Source organism: Zootoca vivipara, chromosome 17 (genome assembly GCF_963506605.1).
Source record: "Zootoca vivipara chromosome 17, rZooViv1.1, whole genome shotgun sequence".
Taxonomy (NCBI): domain Eukaryota; kingdom Metazoa; phylum Chordata; class Lepidosauria; order Squamata; family Lacertidae; genus Zootoca; species Zootoca vivipara.
This window is the reverse complement of record NC_083292.1, coordinates 41177798-41199394: the sequence shown is the minus strand read 5'-3', so window position 1 is coordinate 41199394 and position 21597 is coordinate 41177798. Positions and strand designations below refer to the sequence as shown.

General features: G+C 44.3%; 1 protein-coding gene across 1 annotated transcript; it reads left to right on the top strand.

Annotated features, from left to right (window-relative positions):
- Positions 1 to 1411: 1411 nt before the first annotated feature.
- Positions 1412 to 7935, top strand: LOC118075596 (vomeronasal type-2 receptor 26-like). Its single transcript, XM_060269585.1, has 6 exons — positions 1412 to 1539; positions 2346 to 2523; positions 3375 to 4235; positions 5201 to 5428; positions 6459 to 6585; positions 7034 to 7935. Exons 1-6 carry the CDS (start codon positions 1448 to 1450, stop codon positions 7933 to 7935), a joined length of 2388 nt encoding a protein of 795 aa, XP_060125568.1. The 5' UTR covers positions 1412 to 1447.
- Positions 7936 to 21597: the final 13662 nt, after the last annotated feature.

Here is a 21597-nt window from a genome sequence, read left to right as displayed (position 1 = left end):
AACAGCACTGCCCCTATCCTCTACTGGACTCCACTCCCAGTTCAGGCCTGAGCATGAGGTGGAAGTAGCAGAGAGGAGGAGTAGTAGTGCCCCATTTCTCCTCCACTGGGCTCCAGCACTTGAGGGAACTATGAAGGCCATAGCTTCCTTGGTGATAGCCCAGTGGGAGGGAGGGAAAGAGCTGCCATTGAATAGCCCCCACCACCGCCAGAGGGGCAGAGAACCCCCAAAGCCCCTTTGCCTCCTGCTCCCCCTGTGACAGCAGCCACATGCCCCACTCCTTTGCGCGTGCTGCTGCCACCTTCCTGCTGAGCTCACAGTTCCCAGGGGACATGGGCTCTGCACACTCCAGTTGCACCAGTTATCTGCTGGGGCTGGGCAAGGTGAAGCGAAGGGCTGTTCTCGCTTCCTCGCTCTGCCAACCTGGCACATCAATGTTTTTCAGCTCCATCCGCTTGCTCTGATTGGAGGAGAGTCCGGCTTCTCCTAGCAGCCACCACAACTGCCTTCTTTCTTTACTAAAATTATTTAAACACTGAGAAGAGCAGAAAATTGTGCCCCTTAGCAGTGGCTGCCCAAATGAGGACACATGAATCCCAGAACATTCCTGGATCCTATCAGAGACCAGGCTAACTTCCATAAATGCCCTGCTCACGAGAGAACAGTTGAGTGCTATGTTCTAAGTATTCTGAGTTCTCCCTATGCCCTGCCTCCAGCTTATTCACTTGTACGTCTTCTTTAAAGGAAGTGGAATTAAGTGGAGGGATATTAGGTGGACCTAGGAGATCAGGGTTGAAATCAAAAATCAGCCATGAAGTTCACAGTGTGACCTTGAGCCAGCTGGCTGCCTTCTCACTGCTAGTTTTTATAAGCCAGTAGTGGCAAGGGTCAAATACCAATGGAACACAAAACCCCACAATTCCTCTTTGAGCCAGCTCTCCATTTTTCATTGAACTGGGAAGGTTCAATAGAACCCAGGTTGCTTGCTAAGGAACTAGAGACCAGTACATGTGAAAAGGATCTATAACTTTGAGCAGGATCAAATAAGACTTTTGCTATGGGAGGAGGGGGGACATGATTTCTTTAACAATTATGAGTGAGTCATAAACAACAGCTGCCATAAGTTGTATCTCCTGTAATTATGTAATTAATCATAATTTCCCCAACCCAGGAGAGTTCAAGTGGGCACATTCAAATGTATACTAAGGCTATAGAAATGCAAGACTCTTTCAGTCTGGTTACTGTTTCTTCAGCTGCTTGAGTCCTAATTCAAGGCAGGGATTCTTGCATTACAATGAGCAGTTAAGAGTTCTCCTGCAAGATGGTAGTGTTTGTGATCTTACTATTAATACCGCTGCCTCTAACTACATGCAGGATTCCATTTGTTCAGTGCCCCACCAGTGAGCCTCTTCCCATTCTTCCCAAATACTATCAGTCAGGAGATCTCATGATTGCTGGCATAATGTCTCAGGTCTATACATTAGTAAACAAGATAACATTCAAAGAACGTCCCTCTGCTAAACTCTATGATGACCAGATGTAAGGAATTGTGTTTATTTAACAATATAATACTTCCATTGTAAATGTATTCATATTTTGCTGGTGGTGCAATTGGCTTTTCTTATAAGTAATTATTGTGCCTATGCATTTGATGTGCTTTTTTTCTGGGGCGAGGAAGTGGAGACCTGAGAGCTCGAGCCCACTTCTGCTGGGATTGTCAACCATAGTTTAAATTAATGTTTATAAAGCAAGACCAGTTTACCACTTATTTCCAACTTTAATAGTAGCAATGGCAGATGTATTTATTTTCTCTTGTGCTTTAGAAAATTTGTCCAACCGGGTATCATTTGGATGCAATTTGTACCAATGCTCACCTCCTCTAAGGAACAAGTTCTGTCATATTTCAGTGTGTGTGTTCATTTCCTCTCCATGGGTGTGCTATATCTATTGTAGATCACCCTGCATTTGGAGTGATAGGTGGTGTGAAGTAGAATGGAAGCCTATTCTATGCATTTGAAATATTGCATGGGACTTGAGCAAGATAAGAATCAGAAGAAGCTTCTCTGGATTGACATGATTGAAGTATTTCATCACAAATTTAATAAATAAAATGGGATTCTAAGCTAAATGTCTGTTCTCATCTGATGTGTTTTTGTGTAATTAGATAGATAAGTAGATATGTAGACCATGTCCTTTTCTGTAGAAGATGCAAAATGGACCTCTCATTGCAGGCTCATGACACAACTCTACCAACATGTTGTGGCTTTGGTATTTGCTGTAAAGGAGATAAATGACAACCCACAGATCTTGCCCAATGTCACCCTGGGATTCCACATCTTGAACAGCCATTTCGTTGCAAGCTGGACCTATCATGGCTCCATGGAGCTTCTCTCTGGGTGGGGCAGACTCATCCCTAACTATAAGTGTGGTGTTGAGAACAGTCCAGTAGCCGTCATCGGGGGACCGAATTCTGACATCTGTCACCACATGGCAATGGTCCTGAGTATCTACAAGATGCCACAGGTAAGAGAGCCATTGGAGAAGCCATTTGTGTTTCTCCTGCACTGCAGGTTGAGGGATTCACAAAGATGTGTGGCCATTTCGGAAGCTATTCACACTTCCACTGGATTCTATCCCTTGAGGCCCCAGGTTGAGATTACAAAGTGTGAATGACTCTTAAAGAACACAATTCATCCCTGCGCGTAATACACCAGAATATGAGAAACAAACATTCTGTTGTGTATTCTGCATGACATGTTGGATTTCTCAGTGCAGGGAAGGCTAATCCCCGACTCCCCAATATTTAAGCATCCCAGCACAGAATCCGTGATTCAGCATCTGATGCAGGCCAGTCATCCAAAATCATCATTGCTTGATTGGGCTCAATGGCCTTGACAAATCCATTTTAATCTACCCCCCTTCCAAATTCTTCGTGGTTCAATCCTATCATGATGTGGAAAGAGCTGTCCTATGGATCCTTCGGCAGAAACTATTCATATCTGCTCTTTATTCTATGTTCACATGACTGATATTGTTTGCTTATACCGTATGTTCTGATGGTGACATTCACATGGGAAATTTAAGGGGAAAGTGATCCCTGTTGCGCTTTTCCCTTTATTGAAAATATAGGGGCAGCAAAGACATTATACTCTATGTGTGACTGAGCAAAAACAAAATATGTAAATTGAAGAATTTCAACCAAGAAATCTAGCCACTCCATATAGAGCCCCAATATTCAACCTTTATGTATCTTTTTAAAAAAAAGGTTTAAATTTTGTCTGTGCAGTCTAATCTGTGTTCATTCACCATAAGAGGGAATATAAGAACACCAAAGTTGGTGGAATTGCAAGCATAATTTTTTCAATTCTTTTCAGTTCATCTATGGCTCTTCTCCTGTGATGAGTAACCACATCCAAGAGGAGTCCTTTCACCGGATGTTCCCTGATGTGGCTCATCAATATAATGGGATTCTCCAGTTACTGCTTCATTTCAACTGGATGTGGATTGGGGTGGTGACTCTGAGTGATGACAACGGAGAGAGATTTGTACAAAATGTCCTCCCCATGTTTGCCAGAAGAGGTATTTGCTGTGATTACACAGAAACATTTCCCAAACTAACCTTTTCGAGTGAGTCTATGGAAATGGTGGAGGAAGGTTCTAAAACAATCAGTGTTATTATGCGTAGTACCGCCAATGTTGTGGTTGTGATTGGTGAAATTCAATCCATGATGGTATTGATAGTAATGCCCACCTTGGCAGAAACACTCAATATGCTGGTGGAAATCAGGGCAAAGGTCTGGATTATGAGTGCCCAGATGGATTTTACATCGTTTTCCTTTCAAAGAAATTGGGACATACATTTTCTCCATGGTGCCATTTCGTTTGCAGTCCATTCAGCGAACCTTCTAGGATTCCAAAAATTCCTTCAGGGGAGAAGCCCTGACACAGAAAGGGAGGATGGCTTCATCAGAACTTTCTGGGAAGAGGCCTTTCTCTGTTCTTTACTCCTTCCTCCTTTTGAAAAGGAAGACAATGAACTCTGCACTGGGGCAGAGAAGCTTGAGACTCTTCCTGGGTCTGTCTTTGAAATGAGCATGACGGCCCACAGCTACAGCATCTACAATGCAGTCTTTGCAGTGGCACATGCTTTGCATAACATGCATTTCACCAGATTCAAACAAAGTGTAAGGATGGATGGACTAAGAGGGGCTAGGCTGGATCAACAGCCATGGCAGGTAATGTCCCTCTATGGCTAATATAGCATAGTTTGCCATCTTTCAGGGTGCAAAAATAGTTCATTGACTTGTTTAGAAAGCTCTTTTTCTTCTTACCCTCATGTTTTAGCATATAAATGTGATAGGACTGCTATATCTTTCATTTTTCAAACACACGGGCCACATCTGCAACATTAAATCACTCTTGTTTCACTTTAAGAGCCATGGCTTCCTTCAAGGACTCTTACGAACGGAAGTTTCTTAATGGTCTCCTAACAACTCTCAAATCCTTCAAACAACTTCCCTTTCCATAATTCTTTGGGGAAAACCATGACTGTTTCAAGAGTTCTTTAAATGTATGGTGTGGTTGAACTGTTAGAGTTGCTGCAAACAGAATCCTTCATCTTGACCTCCTTCTTTGGAGGTCTTTAAGCGGAGGCTTGACGGCCATCTGTCAGGAAGGCTTTGATGGTGTTTCCTGCTTGGCAGGGGGTTGGACTGGATGGCCCTTGTGGTCTCTTCCAACTCTAGGATTCTATGACCTTGTGCAGAGTTGAAATGCATGTTCTCCACCTCTGCTGCCTTCTGGGATATCTTCAGGAGAATAAAAGGCTAAGAAGTAAGCCCTACACAAATCTAGAGTGGAGTCTAAAAGGCACATGGATGGCATTTTCTACTTCATTCCGGCAACCCCTGAAAAAAAGCTGGTTCCAAATGCCCTGCTCTGCTTTCCTTTCGGCCACATCAGCAAGACCAAGAGGGGAGTCTTGTCCTCTGGGCAGCTCAGGACTCTCCAAACTTGTACCCCAGGAGGTCACTTCAGTGCTGCTAACACAGTGGGTTGACTTCACCCCTGGAGGCACACTCCATTGTTTCTTGAGACAGAGAGATGCCAACAATTAGAGGGTAATAATATCATCCTGTTATACATCTGTATCTTTTTAATACCCTCATGAATTTCTCCCCTCTTCTCTTCACTAATTTAGCTCCACCACTTTCTGAGAGGCGTCTCATTTAACAATAGTGCCGGGGAAGAGGTTTTATTTAGCCAAAAGGGGGATTTGGTAACTGAACTGGATATCGTCAACTGGATCACATTCCCAAATGACTCCTTTTTCAGAGTTAAGGTTGGAATGATGAGCCCCCAGGCTCCCCCAAGCAAGAGACTCTCCATTCATGATGATGCCATCACATGGCCCACAGGGTTCAACCAGGTAAGGTCCATTTCAGAGTGTCTCCAGATATTTCCTCAATGCTAAAAAAAAAGGGGGGGGTCCACTATTCAAACTCTGAAACAGCTATTCCAAGATACAACTAGATGTGATTTAACTCACCTCCTGAAGAAGACGAGGAGCCAACATGCTGCTGAAAACAGCACAGTCAGTGGGAAGCTGATAATGGCAAAATGGGATATAGAAAGAAGTTGGATAGGTGGGCTTATTAAAAACTGAATTTAAAAAAAGAAGAACCTCATCACTGTTCTTCATTGTTACCCCAAACATTGCTGTAGCATAACATAACATTACCTTGTTTGGGCCTCTGAGAGTCTCAGATAATGTTCAAAGGAGCCACAGCTAAAAAATAACATTGTTGGGAAGCGATGAAGCAAATGGCATCACCCAAAGTTTGAAACTCATATTTGTGAGAAGAAAGGAAGACACACAGAACCAGGAAACATTGGCAACTTCTTTATTTATTGAGTATAAAATCAATCAGTAAAAATAAATAAATGAAGAGCAGAAGCAACCTAAGGGCAATGTGTGAGCCAAAGTTCTCAAATGCCCCATAAAAGTGGGTTCTGAGTGTTTTTTGGCCTGTTCAGTGTTCAGCAGGGGACATTGAGTTTCAGACAGTGGAAGGGGGCATTTGCTGTGAAGCGAACAACAGAAGAACCAAGGGGCAGCAACTCCTTTGAATGTGAAAGGACATCCTGATCTGATTGGCACTCCAGTCTTCCTGCCAATGTGGGAAGCAGTGGAGTAAATTTGACCCCATCTGAGGAACAGGTATGGCATGTTTAAGTCAAAAAATACTAAAATTCCTTCAGTAGCACCTTAAAGACCAACTAAGTTTTTATTTTGGTATGAGCTTTCGTGTGCATGCACACGAAAGCTCATAACAAAATAAAAACTTAGTTGGTCTTTAAGGTGCTACTGAAGGAATTTTTTTATTTTACTTCGATCCAGACCAACACGGCTACCTACCTGTAATCAAAAAATACTGTCTTCTTTCCTTTATGGACAGGCACAACCCCTTTCTCTGTGCAATGAGAATTGCCAATTGGGCTACAGTCGCGCCAAGAAGGAAGGGGAACTACCTTGCTGCTATGATTGCATTCCATGCCCAGAAGGCAAAATTTCAGACCAGAAGGGTAGGAGATGTTTTATTTACTTTTGAGGTACACTAGTTATAAGCCTTGTCAAGTATGATCCAGTACGTGAAATTCAAAATAATTAGAGAAGGATGGTAAGAGAATGGTGTCCAAGATGTACCTGTTTTGGAGCATAGTCCCATATGTTCGTGGAATGCAAAGTTAAGGATTTCAGCATAGCAGGAGATGATGGAAACAGAGAGAACTTAGGTTTGGTGATGAACTTATCTTCTTCAAATTGTAGTGAAGACCTGCATTTCTCTGGGATCCTAAGTAAACACAGCCCTCTTGTATATAGAATTAATTGGGCCAAATGCCTATATTTTTTTACCAGGACTGATCCAGCAGCCATCATTCAAGCCTTTCTGACCATTTACCTTGATTTGTTCCGAGCAAAAATGGCTTCACAAGTATAGTATAGTATCTTTCCTTTTTTTTTCTTTTTCAGACATGGATGACTGTTTTGAATGCTCTGAAGATCAGTATCCAAACAGCGACAGAGATGGATGCCTTCCAAAAGATGAAACTTTCTTGTCTTATGGAGAACCCTTGGGGATCAGTCTGGCCACTTTTGCCGTCTGCTTTTCCTTCATCACAGCTGCAGTGCTTGGAATATTCGTGGAACACAAGGCGACTCCCATGGTCAAAGCCAACAACAGGAACCTCAGCTACGCTCTCCTCCTCTCTCTCCTCCTCTCCTTCCTTTGTGCTTTGCTCTTCATTGGCCAACCTAACAAGCTGACATGCATCCTACGGCAAACTGCTTTTGGCATGATCTTCTCAGTTGCCATTTCGTGCATCTTGTCCAAAACCGCCATTGTGGTCCTGGCTTTCATGGCTACCAAGCCTGGGTCCAGCATGAGGAAGTGGCTGGGGAAACAACTGGCCAGCTCCATTGTTCTTTCCTGCTCCCTCATTCAAGCCACAATCTGTGGCACATGGCTGGCCACTTTTCCTCCTTTCCCAGACGTTGACATGCACTCGATGGCTGAAGAAATAATACTAGAATGTAATGAAGGCTCCACTCTGATGTTTTATTGTGTCCTGGGATTCATGGGTTTGCTGGCCATTGTGAGCTTCACGGTGGCTTTCCTAGCCAGGAAGCTGCCTGACAGTTTCAATGAAGCCAAATTCATCACCTTCAGCATGTTGGTCTTTTGCAGTGTTTGGTTGTCCTTCGTTCCAACCTACTTGAGTACCAAGGGGAAATATATGGTGGCTGTGGAGGTCTTCTCCATCTTGGCCTCCAGTTTTGGGTTACTGGGCTGCATCTTTTCCCCCAAATGCTATGTTATTTTACTGAGGCCTGAGCTGAACAGCAGGGAGCAGTTAATAAGAATAAAGAATTAAGAACTGACAAGAGTGACTTCACTGGTCCAGGCAATTCTTTGTCACTGGAAATTAGAAATATTTCTTTCCAGATCATTGTCAGTTGGATATGGATTAATTGAAGGATACTGACAAGCTGGAATGTTTCCAGAGGAGGGCAACCAAAATGGTCAAAGGCCTGGAAACAATGCCTTATGAGGAACGGCTTAGGGAGCTGGGTATGTTTAGCCTGGAAAAGAGAAGGTTAAGGGGTGATATGATAGCCATGTTCAAATATATCAAAGGATGTCATATAGAGGAGGGTGAAAGGTTGTTTTCTGCTGCTCCAGAGAAGCGGACACAGAGTAACGGATTCAAGCTACAAGAAAGAAGATTCCACCTAAACATTAGGAAGAACTTCCTGACAGTAAGAGCTGTTCGGAAGTGGAATTGCTACCAAGGAGTGTGGTGGAGTCTCCTTCTTTGGAGGTCTTTAAGCAGAGGCTTGACAGCCATCTGTCAAGAATGCTTTGATGGTGTTTTCTGCTTAGCAGGGGGTTGGACTGGATGGCCCTTGTGGTCTCTTCCAACTCTATGATTCTATGATTCTATGTATTGATACATTGTCCAGAACAAGTTTGAGGGCCAGAGCCTGATGACGATGACCTGATTTTTGACCAAGGCAGTATAGTGCAGGTGGGGTTTACTAGCTGGCCAGCCAGCACCTTAACCACCTTCTCTGGCTGAGCAGGTGGGCTGCCTTATTCCTCCCCAGGCTGGGCACTGGCAGCAGCGAGGGCAACAGCATCTTCACCTTGGCTGCTTCTCCCCATCCTATTTCCCACTTCCTCCTTATTTCAGACATTGTGATGTATCCCTCAATATAAAGGTAAAGGTAAAGGGACCCCTGACCATTAGGTCCAGTTGTGACCGACCCCGAGGTTGCGGCGCTCATCGCGCATTATTGGCCGAGCGAGCCAGCGTACAGCTTCCAGGTCATTTGGCCAGCATGACAAAGCCGCTTCTGACAAACCAGAGCAGCACACAGAAGCGCCATTTACCTTCCCGCTGTAGCGGTCCCTATTTATCTACTTGCACTTTGATGTGCTTTCGAACTGCTAGGTTGGCACGAGCTGGGACCAAGCAATGGGAGCTTACCTCTTCGCAGGGATTCGAACCGCCGACCTTCTGATCGGCAAGCCCTAGGCTCTGTGGTTTAACCCACAGCCCTCACTATATTGTGATGTTTACCTGGCGATACGGCAGGATGTTGAAAACCTAATATCACCCAGCCCTATCTCCCATGTCCTAGTCTGACACTCTAACCACTACACCACACTGACTCTCTACAGGTATACGTTTCAGTATACTTAAACCTCAGATTTTCAATGGTTAGTTAGCTCACATCTGCAATGGGACCCCCTCTTGGCTCCTCAGGCGTCTCATGGACCAACCCAACACTTTGCTGGACCAATGAATGGGTGAGAGACTGTTACCTTGCTGGCACAGGAATCTGTAGGAAGCTTAACTCTCAGAAGGCACAGATGTTAATGTTCCTCTTCCTCCAAGATTTGGTACAGTATATCCCTTCCCATCCCTAGTGGTTACTATGGCACATGGCTGCAATCACTTTCTCTAAGACTTCTGGGTACTTAGGGATCCTTAACTGTTTGGAGTTAAGCTGTGTGGATGTTAATGGTAATGCCTGTTACCTCACTGTCTGAATGCTTCTATTGGTGTTTCCTGCTTGGCAGGGGTTGGACTGGATGGCCCTTGTGGTCTCTTCCAACTCTTTTTTTTAATTGCTTTTATTCAAAGAAAAAAGAAAAAAGAAAAAAATAAAGAAGAGAAAAAATGGGAAAATTAGCAGATGCTAACATAAATCACAATTTTTTCATACAAATAAATAATGAGCAAATATAAGTACAAATTTCCAATAATTTTTTTTTAACAAACAAGCCTCATGTTGTACCTTATTTACATCTTTTCCTTTCCCCTAAAATTCTTCTATCCTGCATATTTTCCCAATCTTTAATTCCTACTTATTAAATTAATTATTTTCTCCAGAATAAACATAAATAAAATCATAATACTTAACATAAACACATATCCCCCCATACTGGGGATATTTTCTAAGTTCTGTCCTGTTCGTCTTTGTTCTGCCGAACTGAGACTTCCCCTTCCCGTACCCTTGGTTTTGTTTGTCCACCTTTTACTTCTCGCGCCTTTATAACGCTAATTCATTTTGTTTACATTTATCTCCACTCTGTCTAGATAATCCGTATTCTCACTGATGCAGGTATTACCACATTCCTGTAAGTGTCTTCACATTTAAACAATACGTTTTAAGATATTCCATACATTTACTCAATTCGTTTCTGGTTTTCTGGTATTTTTCGTCTCTTATTCTTCCTGTTAAGCTTGCCAGCTCTATGTATTCTATCAATTTGCCTCTCCACTCATCCACCGATGGAACCTCTGTTAACCTCCATTTCTGTGCCAGTAGCATTCTGGCCGCTGTGGTGGCGTACATTAATATTTTAACGTCCTCCTTTTTAACTTCTTTTCCTATTAAACTCAACAGGAGTGACTCAGGTTTCTTTGGAAATGTATATTTTAACATCTTTTTTAACTCATTGTAAATAGCCTCCCAAAAAGGTTTAACTTTCTTGCACAGCCACCACATGTGGTATATATCACCATCTGCCTCTTTGCCTTTCCAGCATTTCTTGTCTTCCTTTTTATATACCCTGGCTAGTTTAACTGGCATCAGGTACCAGCGGTACATTACTTTCATGATATTTTCCTTTAATATTGTACATGCGGTAAATTTGATGTTTTGATTCCACAATTTTAACCACAAGTCAATCTCAATGTTATGACCAATGTCCCTCGCCCACTTGATCATGACTTCTTTGGTTTCCTCATCCTTAGTATGCCATTCTAGGATATAATCATACATTTTTGACAATATTTTTCTTTCACCTTCAATTATTTCAATTTGGAATTGAGATTTTTCTTTTCCAAAGCCATTTTTCCTGTTGTCCTCTTTAAATAAATCCACAATTTGGTGATATTGGAGCCAGCTAATCAATTTAGGTTTTAATTCTTCATATGGTCTAATTGTCAGGCTTTCCTTTGATCTATTATATCTTCATATGTCAACCAGTCCTGGTCCATATTTTTTTTCTTTATTGTTAGGGCTTCCGTTGGTGATAGCCACAGAGGAGTCTTTCTCTCTAATAAATCTTTGTACCTCTCCCATACTTGAAAAATGGGTTTTATAAATACATGTGTTAGAAATCCCTTATGCGTCTTGATCTTATTATACCACAGGTACGAGTGCCACCCGTACCTGTTTTTATTTTTTTTTAAATATTTTTTATTAATTTTCCAATTAAAACCAATTATATCACATTCATTATTTCAAATTATACACATATATATCAATCAAACCGAATGTTATGCCAAATCATCTAGAAATTTTTTTGGGGTTCCCATGCTTCAAGAAATTGGGGATTCCTCGCAACCGTCCACTGCCGTCTTTTTTCTAAAGTTCAAATCGTCTCTCCAAGTTCATAATACTCCAGATCTTTCCCTTACAGTCATATAGATGTTTTCCACTTTCAACCGATTGTTTCCCAGCTGCTGAGATAAATATCAAACAAGGTTTCACAGATGTTCTTTCTCCTGTGTGGGTTAATCAGTCCAGCCTCCCCATAAATCTTCTTAGTCTGGAGCTCCCTGTTGCGTCAACACGAAGCAGCGCCATCTTAAAAAGCTCAAATCACTTTCGTTTTCTCTCTTGACCATGCAGATTAACGATCTTTATAAAATTTACAGCTTTTCCAGGCAGAAGACCCAAACATCAAACCATAGACTCTTGGTAAATTAATGGATCTCCTTGCCCTATAGCTGAACTTAGCTTCAGGTCGCTGCTCCAATTCAAAGTGCGTCACAGCTCATAAATCCTCCGAACGCGTCCAGGCACTCCTTCCGGGGGGGCTTTTCTCATCGGCAACTCCACATCTTTAAAAAATATGCTCAGTAACAACAGTTTATAAAGTTCAACTCACACAGTCTTTTGCTTCTCTTTCACTCCAAACAAGCCAGGACATCGCGTCTGGGAAGGTACGAAGTAACTCATATGAAGAAAAATAAAAAAAATCTCACTTCCCTTATCGCTCCGTCCCCATCAATCCTTCTTCCAGATGAAATACAGCCTTTGACTCCTTTCCCTCAGCAGCATAAATTTCTCAGCAGTAAACAGCGCTTCTTCCCCTCCTTCTGAAGTATGTCCATAGATTTAAGCCTAATTATCTTCTTTAACCATGGAAATCCCCGCCATGCAGATTAGCGTCCGGGAGTCCTGGCCCTCGTAAGTGCTTTTCAGCCCAAGCTCCCCCCACTCCAAAAACAGTCGGAGTGGGTCTGGGGGCATCGCGGGCCAGCGGCCCCTCTCCGTAACCCCCGGAGAGGGTAGGGGGTTGCCATTTACTCCCCTAGCAACCGCCAAATTCCTTACGAAGGTCAGAGGGATGGAAAACAGGTCCGCCATTCCTGCCGGCGGAAACCGGAACCCTACCCGTACCTGTTTTTAAAACCTTCCAAGTCTAAAAGGTCAGCGTCTTTTAATAAGATCCATTCCCTTGCCCATAGCAGACATGCAGCCTCGTAATAAATTTTTAAGTCTGGCAGGGCAAAACCCCCACATTCTTTTCTATCTATTAACAATTTATGCTTTATTCTTGGGGGTTTTCCCTGCCAGATAAACCTTGAGATCTTTCTCCTCCACTGGTCGAGGCTGCTTGTTCCCTTCATCACTTGGAGCATTTGAAATAGAAAGAGCATCCTCGGTAGCAAGTTCATTTTTATTGTGGATATTCGGCCCCATAAAGACAAATTTAACTTTTCCCATCTTTCCAGGTCTTTTTCTATATTTCTCCAAGTTAGATCATAATTATCATTAAAAAGATTTATATTTTTTGAAGTTATCCATATTCCTAAATATTTAGTCTTTTTCACTGCTTTAATACCAAATTCGCTCTCCAGTTCTTCCACCTCCTTCTTGCTTATGTTCTTAACTAACATTTTTGTCTTATCGGTGTTTAATTTAAAGCCTGCAAGGCTACCAAATTCTTTTAACTCTTTTAACGCTTCTCTCATACTATCTCCCGGCTCCGCCAACGTCAAAACCAAGTCGTCTGCAAATGCTTTTTGCTTGAACTCCTTTGCCCCCACTTTTACACCTTTTATACTTCTGTTATCTCTTATATGTTTCATCAGTATCTCCAAAATGGAGATGAATAATAAGGGCGATAAAGGGCACCCTTGCCTGGTGCCCTTCTCTATTTCAAAATCTTCTGTTAGTACACTATTTACAATTAACTTAGCTTTCTGGTTCTTATAAATAGCTCCAATACCATTTAGAAATTTTTCTCCAACGCCCATTTCTTCCAACGATTTCTCCATAAATTTCCACGATATATTATCGAATGCCTTCTCGGCATCGACAAATATTAAGGCAGCCTTTGTATCTATCCTTGTATCGAGGTATTCAATAATGTCAATAATAGTTCTTATATTATTTCTCATATGACGACCTGGCAGGAACCCTTATTTAATGTATGCTCTTATTTAATACTTTTCCCCACCTACTTGCCAAAATATCTGCGTAGATCTTATAATCAGTATTTAATAACGATATCGGGCGGTAGTTTTTCATTTCCAATAAGTCAGTTTCCTCTTTTGGTATTAATGTAATGAAAGCATTTTTCCATGAGTTAGGGACTTCACCATTTGTTAAGATGTTATTCACAACTCTCAGCAATGCTGGCGACAGTTTATCTGTCAAGACTTTGTAGAATTTAGCTGGAAGGCCGTCAGGTCCAGGGGCTTTTCCTATTTTTAATCTAATTATTGCTTCCTGTACCTCTTCTAACATTACTGGCTCATTCAAATATTTTTTCTGTTCTTCAGTGATTTTCTCCAATTTGGAGGTTGTCAAATATCTATTCATATCATTATCATTTTCCTTTTTTTTTTGTATAATTCCTTATAAAACCTCAAAAATTCCTTCCTGATTTCTTTTGGATCTTCAATTATTTTCCCATTTTTCAATATTCTACTTATGGTGTTTTGCTTCTGTTGTTTTCTAATTTGCCAAGCTAAAAGTTTACCACTCTTATTGGCATGTTCGAAATTTCTTTGCTTTAGCCATCTCAACCTCCATTCCACCTCCTGGTTAACTAATATAGAAAATTGTGATCGTAACAGAGCTATATTTTGTTTTATCTGTGCATTCCCTGGTTTACAAATCAACAATTTCTCATTTTCCATAAGTTTTTGTATTATTATCTCTTTCTTTTTCTCCCTTTCTTTCCTCTTTATACTATTTTGCTGGACAAGGAAACCTTTTGCCACTGCTTTTGCCGCATCCCATACCGTATTCAGACTTGTTCCCTTGTCTAAATTCAGATCAAAGTATTCCGTCTCTTCCAACTCTTTGATTCTCTTTGTACGGCTCATACCTAATTTCAAACTGCGGGGTAACAGTGAAAACTCAAGAAGGATCACATATATTTTCTCCTGCCCGGCAATAAATAGGAAATATTGGAACTTCAGTTTTTCTCTGTCAGTCACTCTCTCAGTTTCATGATCTTACTGCCTTTCCCTTCCCACATGCCACAACCAGGTATATTGTGTGTTTCAAGTTGTACCACTCCATTTAAGCCTTCGTTGTCACCTTCATGGGTCCCTCACATTGCTCTCCAAGTCTAAGATGATAAAAAGAAAGTTCTCCACTTCCATAGGCATTTATCTATATTTGTTAAAAGGTAAAGGGGCCCCTGACCATCAGGTCCAGTCGTGTCCGACTCTGGGGTTGCGGCGCTCATCTCGCTCTATAGGCCGAGGGAGCCGGCGTTTGTCCACAGGCAGCTTCCGGGTCATGTGGCCAGCATGACAAAGCTGCTTCTGGCGAACCAGAGCAGCGCACAGAAACGCTGTTTACCTTCCCGCTGGAGCGGTCCCTATTTATCTACTTGCACTTTGATGTGCTTTCGAACTGCTAGGTGGGCAGGAGCTGGGACTGAGCAACAGGAGCTCACTCCATTGCAGGGATTCAAACCACCGACCTTCTGATCAGCAAGCCCTACACTCTGTGGTTTAACCCACAGCGCCACCTTTGTTAATATACATTAACTAGTTGGTTTCAGCTGTTATCCCATGCAATGTGGGATTTCTGAACTGCTTAGAAAAACCGATGTCTGCATACACTAAGTATTTCTGTAAGGAAATGTAACACACTGTATCACCTGCAACTGGAGCCTGTATTATTTTAACTATTTTCTCCCTTCCCTTAACTATTGTACAAGGAAACATCGCTGAAAATCATGTCTCCATTGGGGTCACATGTACAGTTGGGGGAAATGGTGCAGGTGTGATTGAGGAAGAGTCTTGGGGAAACTAGGAAGCTCCCTTCAGGGCACCAGTTTGCAGCTGGACTGCTTGCTTGCCTGTGGCACTCACAATTACAAGAGAACTACTCAATAACAAATATGCATTATTATTTTGATCTTACTATACATCACAGAGCTCAATAACCAGTAATTATCTCAAATTGCTGGGTTTCATCATCCATCTTGCCAAACCACATGTACATTTTACCAGGCCATGAACACAATCAATGTCAGAGTGCGAAAGTGTATCCTATATAATAATGTCCATGTTGTCCCTGCGTCCAGATGTCCCGTGTGTCCCTGGGTCACTGCGCATGTGCCCCAGGGATACAGGGATTGGACAGCAGAGACTGCGCGCGCACACTCTCCCCCCACTCTGCCTCCTCCAACCGCCGCTCCCGCCGGGGTGGAGGCCGGCGAAGGCCTCCTCACAACCCTCCCTGGCCGTGAGGAGCGGCGGTTGGAGGAGGCGGGGGGGGGGGGAGAGTGCGCGCGTCCTTCCTGTCGGCGGCTGGGGGAGAGGAAGGAAGGAGGAGAAAGCGCCGCTTTCTCCTCCTCCGTTCCTGTCCCCCTGCCGCCGACAGTAAGGACGGGTCCCAGGGTTCGGAGAAGCGCTGCGCAAGCGCTTCTCCGAACCCCGGGATGTCTGCTTCCTGTCGGCGGCTGGGAGAGAGGAACGGAGGAGGAGAAAGCAGCGCTTTCTCCTCCTCCGTTCCTGTCCCCCTGCCGCCGACAGTAAGGACAGGTCCCAGGGTTCGGAGAAGCGCTGCGCAAGCGCTTCTCCAAACCCCAGGATGTCTCCTTGCTGTCGGCGGCTGGGAGAGAGGAACGGAGGAGGAGAAAGCAGCGCTTTCTCCTCCTCCGTTCCTGTCCCCCTGCCGCCGACAGCAAGGACAGGTCCCAGGGTTCGGAGAAGCGCTGCACAAGCGCTTCTCCAAACCCCAGGATGTCTCCTTGCTGTCGGCGGCTGGGAGAGAGGAACGGAGGAGGAGAAAGCAGCGCTTTCTCCTCCTCCGTTCCTGTCCCCCTGCCGCCGACAGTAAGGACAGGTCCCAGGGTTCGGAGAAGCGCTGCGCAAGCGCTTCTCCAAACCCCAGGATGTCTCCTTGCTGTCGGCGGCTGGGAGAGAGGAACGGAGGAGGAGAAAGCAGCGCTTTCTCCTCCTCCGTTCCTGTCCCCCTGCCGCCGACAGCAAGGACAGGTCCCAGGGTTCGGAGAAGCGCTGCGCAAGCGCTTCTCCGAACCCCGGGATGTCTGCTTCCTGTCGGCGGCTGGGAGAGAGGAACGGAGGAGGAGAAAGCAGCGCTTTCTCCTCCTCCGTTCCTGTCCCCCTGCCGCCGACAGTAAGGACAGGTCCCAGGGTTCGGAGAAGCGCTGCGCAAGCGCTTCTCCAAACCCCAGGATGTCTCCTTGCTGTCGGCGGCTGGGAGAGAGGAACGGAGGAGGAGAAAGCAGCGCTTTCTCCTCCTCCGTTCCTGTCCCCCTGCCGCCGACAGCAAGGACAGGTCCCAGGGTTCGGAGAAGCGCTGCACAAGCGCTTCTCCAAACCCCAGGATGTCTCCTTGCTGTCGGCGGCTGGGAGAGAGGAACGGAGGAGGAGAAAGCAGCGCTTTCTCCTCCTCCGTTCCTGTCCCCCTGCCGCCGACAGTAAGGACAGGTCCCAGGGTTCGGAGAAGCGCTGCGCAAGCGCTTCTCCAAACCCCAGGATGTCTCCTTGCTGTCGGCGGCTGGGAGAGAGGAACGGAGGAGGAGAAAGCAGCGCTTTCTCCTCCTCCGTTCCTGTCCCCCTGCCGCCGACAGCAAGGACAGGTCCCAGGGTTCGGAGAAGCGCTGCACAAGCGCTTCTCCAAACCCCAGGATGTCTCCTTGCTGTCGGCGGCTGGGAGAGAGGAACGGAGGAGGAGAAAGCAGCGCTTTCTCCTCCTCCGTTCCTGTCCCCCTGCCGCCGACAGTAAGGACAGGTCCCAGGGTTCGGAGAAGCGCTGCGCAAGCGCTTCTCCAAACCCCAGGATGTTCTAGCGCCCGTTATTGAACGGGCTGAAATACACTAGTATAAAATAAATCCTGTGTCATTCAGAGGCCCGATGAGAAACTCTGAACATGCAGGTTTTCATGGATCAGATCACTGGCATTTTCCCTTTATCAAAATAATCCAGAGTCATTCAATGAAAGTTCTTGTATATGGTTTATGGAGGATGAGATACAAATCTGACTTTTGGCAACCCTGTTTGCCCCAAGATGGTAGGAACATTTCTGCTGCTGATCCTTCTCTTCCTGTGGCTCCAGTTACCTCCAACTGAGAGCAAGGGACACTCTGCTAGATGCACCGTGACGGAGCCTTTCCAGCTTCCATACCAGAGTTATCAGAGAGGGGACCTAATCATTGGAGGAATTGTTTCTTATTTTGGCTTTGTATTTGAAGAAATGGATTTTTATGAGCACCCAAACACAAAGCTTATAGATGAACATTTGTAAGTAAAAAACCCTTTCCTTCATAGTGTACCCTTGGTGAGCTCCTGTATGCTACATTGATACAATTACACCAAACATACAGTGGCACCCTCAGAACACATTTCCATGTGACTTTTTTCAAGTAGGAATGTTAAACATCTATTTTCTTCTCTTTACATTGTGATCTTGGCATCTTCTTCTTTGTTGCTTCTTTCCGCTTCTTGAGGTTTCTATCTTTGCCTGTTCTACTTTCTCATAACCTGATCCCAGGCTCTCACCACTTTCTCCCAAGTTCATCCTCATCCTCCCTCTGTCTTTCCTTTCACACCATTAACGTTTGGTTTTCCTTTGCAGCAAAGCTTGATCCTCACATTCACAATCACTATCCTTTAATCTGACAGTCACAGATGCTGTGACACATGAATATCATAGATTTTGGATCATACCTGCTACTATGCAATGTAAACCATATCGGTTAATAAAAACAGCAGTTGCAAACTTTCCTTTGTAATACCCGGTACCAAGTATCACAACTTAAGTTATATGGAGAGAAGACCCACTGAAATTAATACTCCTAACTTAGTATGAAGGACCCAGGTGGCACTGTGGGTTAAATCACAGAGTCTAGGGCTTGCTGATCAGAAGGTCGGCGGTTCGAATCCCTGCAACGGGGTGAGCTCCCGTTGCTTGGTCCCAGCTCCTGCCCACCTAGCAGTTCGAAAGGACATCAAAGTGCAAGTAGATAAATAGGGACCGCTCCAGCGGGAAGGTAAATGGCGTTTCCGTGCGCTGCTCTGGTTCGCCAGAAGCAGCTTTGTCATGCTGGCCACATGACCCGGAAGCTGTCTGCGGACAAACGGCGGCTCAGTTGGCCTATAGAGCGAGATGAGCGCCGCAACCCCAGAGTCGGACACGACTGGACCTGATGGTCAGGGGCCCCTTTACCGTTACCTTTTTAACTTAGTATGATCTATTAATCCTAATGGGCCTTCTCTGAGTATGGCTAACATCGGCGACAGTATTTTTTGTACAGCCATAATTTTATTTGAAGGAGGGAAAGATGGAAACTCAGTTACTGTGAAAGAATAGATCCTATTCCAGGCATTCCCAAACTTCGGCCCTCCAGATGTTTTGGACTACAATTCCCATCGTCCCCGACCACTGGTCCTGTTAGCTAGGGATCATGGGAGTTGTAGGCCAAAACATCTGGAATGCTGCAGTTTGGGGATGCCTGTCCTATTCCATATGATGTGTTCTGGTCTCTACTCCCCACCTACACCAAACACTTACTATCTGAGAGGCACCAGCCAGAATTTCTGACTTGGCAACTTCTCATCCAGTGAGTGTCCATTGGTTGCTGAAAGGAAATCAGGAGTTAAGAGAAGGATGTGGCAACTTATGTACATGCATGTGAGCAAGGAAGTGACCTATGTATTTAAGACGGAGAGGAGGAGATTACCTCTGACACATAGTATTACTCTTTTATTAGTGATACACCGAAGTACTACCAGAATACTCTCTCCCTGGTGTTTGCTGTCAAAGAAACAAACGAGAACCCTAATATCGTACCGAATATGACCTTTGGGTTCCACGTCTATGATAGCTACACAAATGCAAGGATGACTTATCAGAACACCTTGAAACTTCTGTCCACCACAGAAAGGATTGTCCCCAACTTCAAATGTGAGAAGAAGAAAAATAAGATCGCTGTTATTGGGGGACTTTACTCTGACACCTCCCTCCATATGGCTACTGTCTTAGGCATCTACAAGATTCCACAGGTATAGTAAGAGGGGGCCTCTGAAGGTTTTCTGCCTCTGGTACAATAGTTAACTTCTGGGTTCCCCGTGCTTTCTTTTGTTGTTGTTTAGTCGTTTAGTCGTGTCCGACTCTTCGTGACCCCATGGACCATAGCACGCCAGGCACTCCTGTCTTGCACTGCCTCCCGCAGTTTGGTCAAACTCATGTTCGTAGCTTCAAGGACACTGTCCAACCATCTTGTCCTCTGTCGTCCCCTTCTCCTAGTGCCCTCAATCTTTCCCAACATCAGGGTCTTTTCCAAGGATTCTTCTCTTCTCATGAGGTGGCCAAAGTATTGGAGCCTCAGCTTCACGATCTGTCCTTCCAGGGAGCACTCAGGGCTGATTTCCTTAAGAATGGATAGGTTTGATCTTCTTGCAGTCCATGGGACTCTCAAGAGTCTCCTCCAGCACCATAATTCAAAAGCATCAATTCTTCGGCGATCAGCCTTCTTTATGGTCCAGCTCTCACTTCCATACATCACTACTGGGAAAACCATAGCTTTGACTATACGGACCTTTGTCGGCAAGGTGATGTCTCTGCTTTTTAAGATGCTGTCTAGGTTTGTCATTGCTTTTCTTCCAAGAAGCAGGCGTCTTTTAATTTCGTGACTGCTGTCACCATCTGCAGTGATCAAGGAGCCCAAGAAAGTAAAATCTCTCACTGCCTCCATTTCTTCCCCTTCTATTTGCCAGGAGGTGATGGGACCAGTGGCCATGATCTTGTTTTTTTTGATGTTGAGCTTCAGACCATATTTTGCGCTCTCCTCTTTCACCCTCATTAAAAGGTTCTTTAATTCCTCCTCGCTTTCTGCCATCAAGGTTGTGTCATCTGCATATCTGAGGTTGTTGATATTTCTTCCAGCAATCTTAATTCCGGCTTGGGATTCATCTAGTCCAGCCTTTCGCATGATGAATTCTGCATATAAGTTAAATAAGCAAGGAGACAATATACAACCTTGTCGTACTCCTTTCCCAATTTTGAACCAATCAGTTGTTCCATATCCAGTTCTAACTGTAGCTTCTTGTCCCACATAGAGATTTCTCAGGAGACAGATGAGGTGATCAGGCACTCCCATTTCTTTAAGAACTTGCCATAGTTTGCTGTGGTCGACACAGTCAAAGGCTTTTGCATAGTCAATGAAGCAGAAGTAGACGTTTTTCTGGAACTCTCTAGCTTTCTCCATAATCCAGCGCATGTTTGCTATTTGGTCTCTGGTTCCTCTGCCCTTTCGAAATCCAGCTTGCACTTCTGGGAGTTCTCGGTCCACATACTGCTTAAGCCTGCCTTGTAGAATTTTAAGCATAACCTTGCTAGCGTGTGAAATGAGCGCAATTGTGCGGTAGTTGCAGCATTCTTTGGCACTGCCCTTCTTTGGAATTGGAATGTAGACTGATCTTCTCCAATCCTCTGGCCATTGCTGAGTTTTCCAAACTTGCTGGCATATTGGGTGTAGCACCTTAACAGCATCATCTTTTAAAATTTTAAACAGTTCAGCTGGAATATCATCACTTCCACTGGCCTTGTTATTAGCAGTGCTTTCTAAGGCCCATTTGACTTCACTCTCCAAGATGTCTGGCTCAAGGTCAGCAACCACACTACCTGAGGTGTACAAGACCTCCATATCTTTCTAGTATAATTCCTCTGTGTATTCTTGCCACCTCTTCTTGATGTCTTCTGCTTTTGTTAGGTCCTTACCACTTTTGTCCTTGATTATAGTATTCTTTGTACGGAATGTTCCTTTCATATCTCCAATTTTCTTGAACAGATCTCTGGTTTTCCCCATTCTATTGTTTCCCTCTATTTCTTTGCATTGCTCATTTAAGAAGACCCTCTTGTCTCTCCTTGCTGTTTTTTGGAAATCTGCATTCAGTTTCCTGTATCTTTCCCTATCTCCCTTGCATTTTGCTTGCCTCCTCTCCTCCGCTATTTGTAAGGCCTCATTGGACAGCCATTTTGCTTTCTTGCATTTCCTTTTCCTTGGGATGGTTTT

Coding starts and splice junctions, on each gene's coding strand:
- LOC118075596 (XM_060269585.1), top strand. CDS start 1,448: ATGATTGCTGGCATAATGTCTCAGGTCTATACATTAGTAAACAAGATA. Junction 2,524..3,374: donor GTATCTACAAGATGCCACAG/GTAAGAGAGCCA, acceptor AATTCTTTTCAG/TTCATCTATGGCTCTTCTCC. Junction 6,586..7,033: donor CAAAATTTCAGACCAGAAGG/GTAGGAGATGTT, acceptor TTTCTTTTTCAG/ACATGGATGACTGTTTTGAA.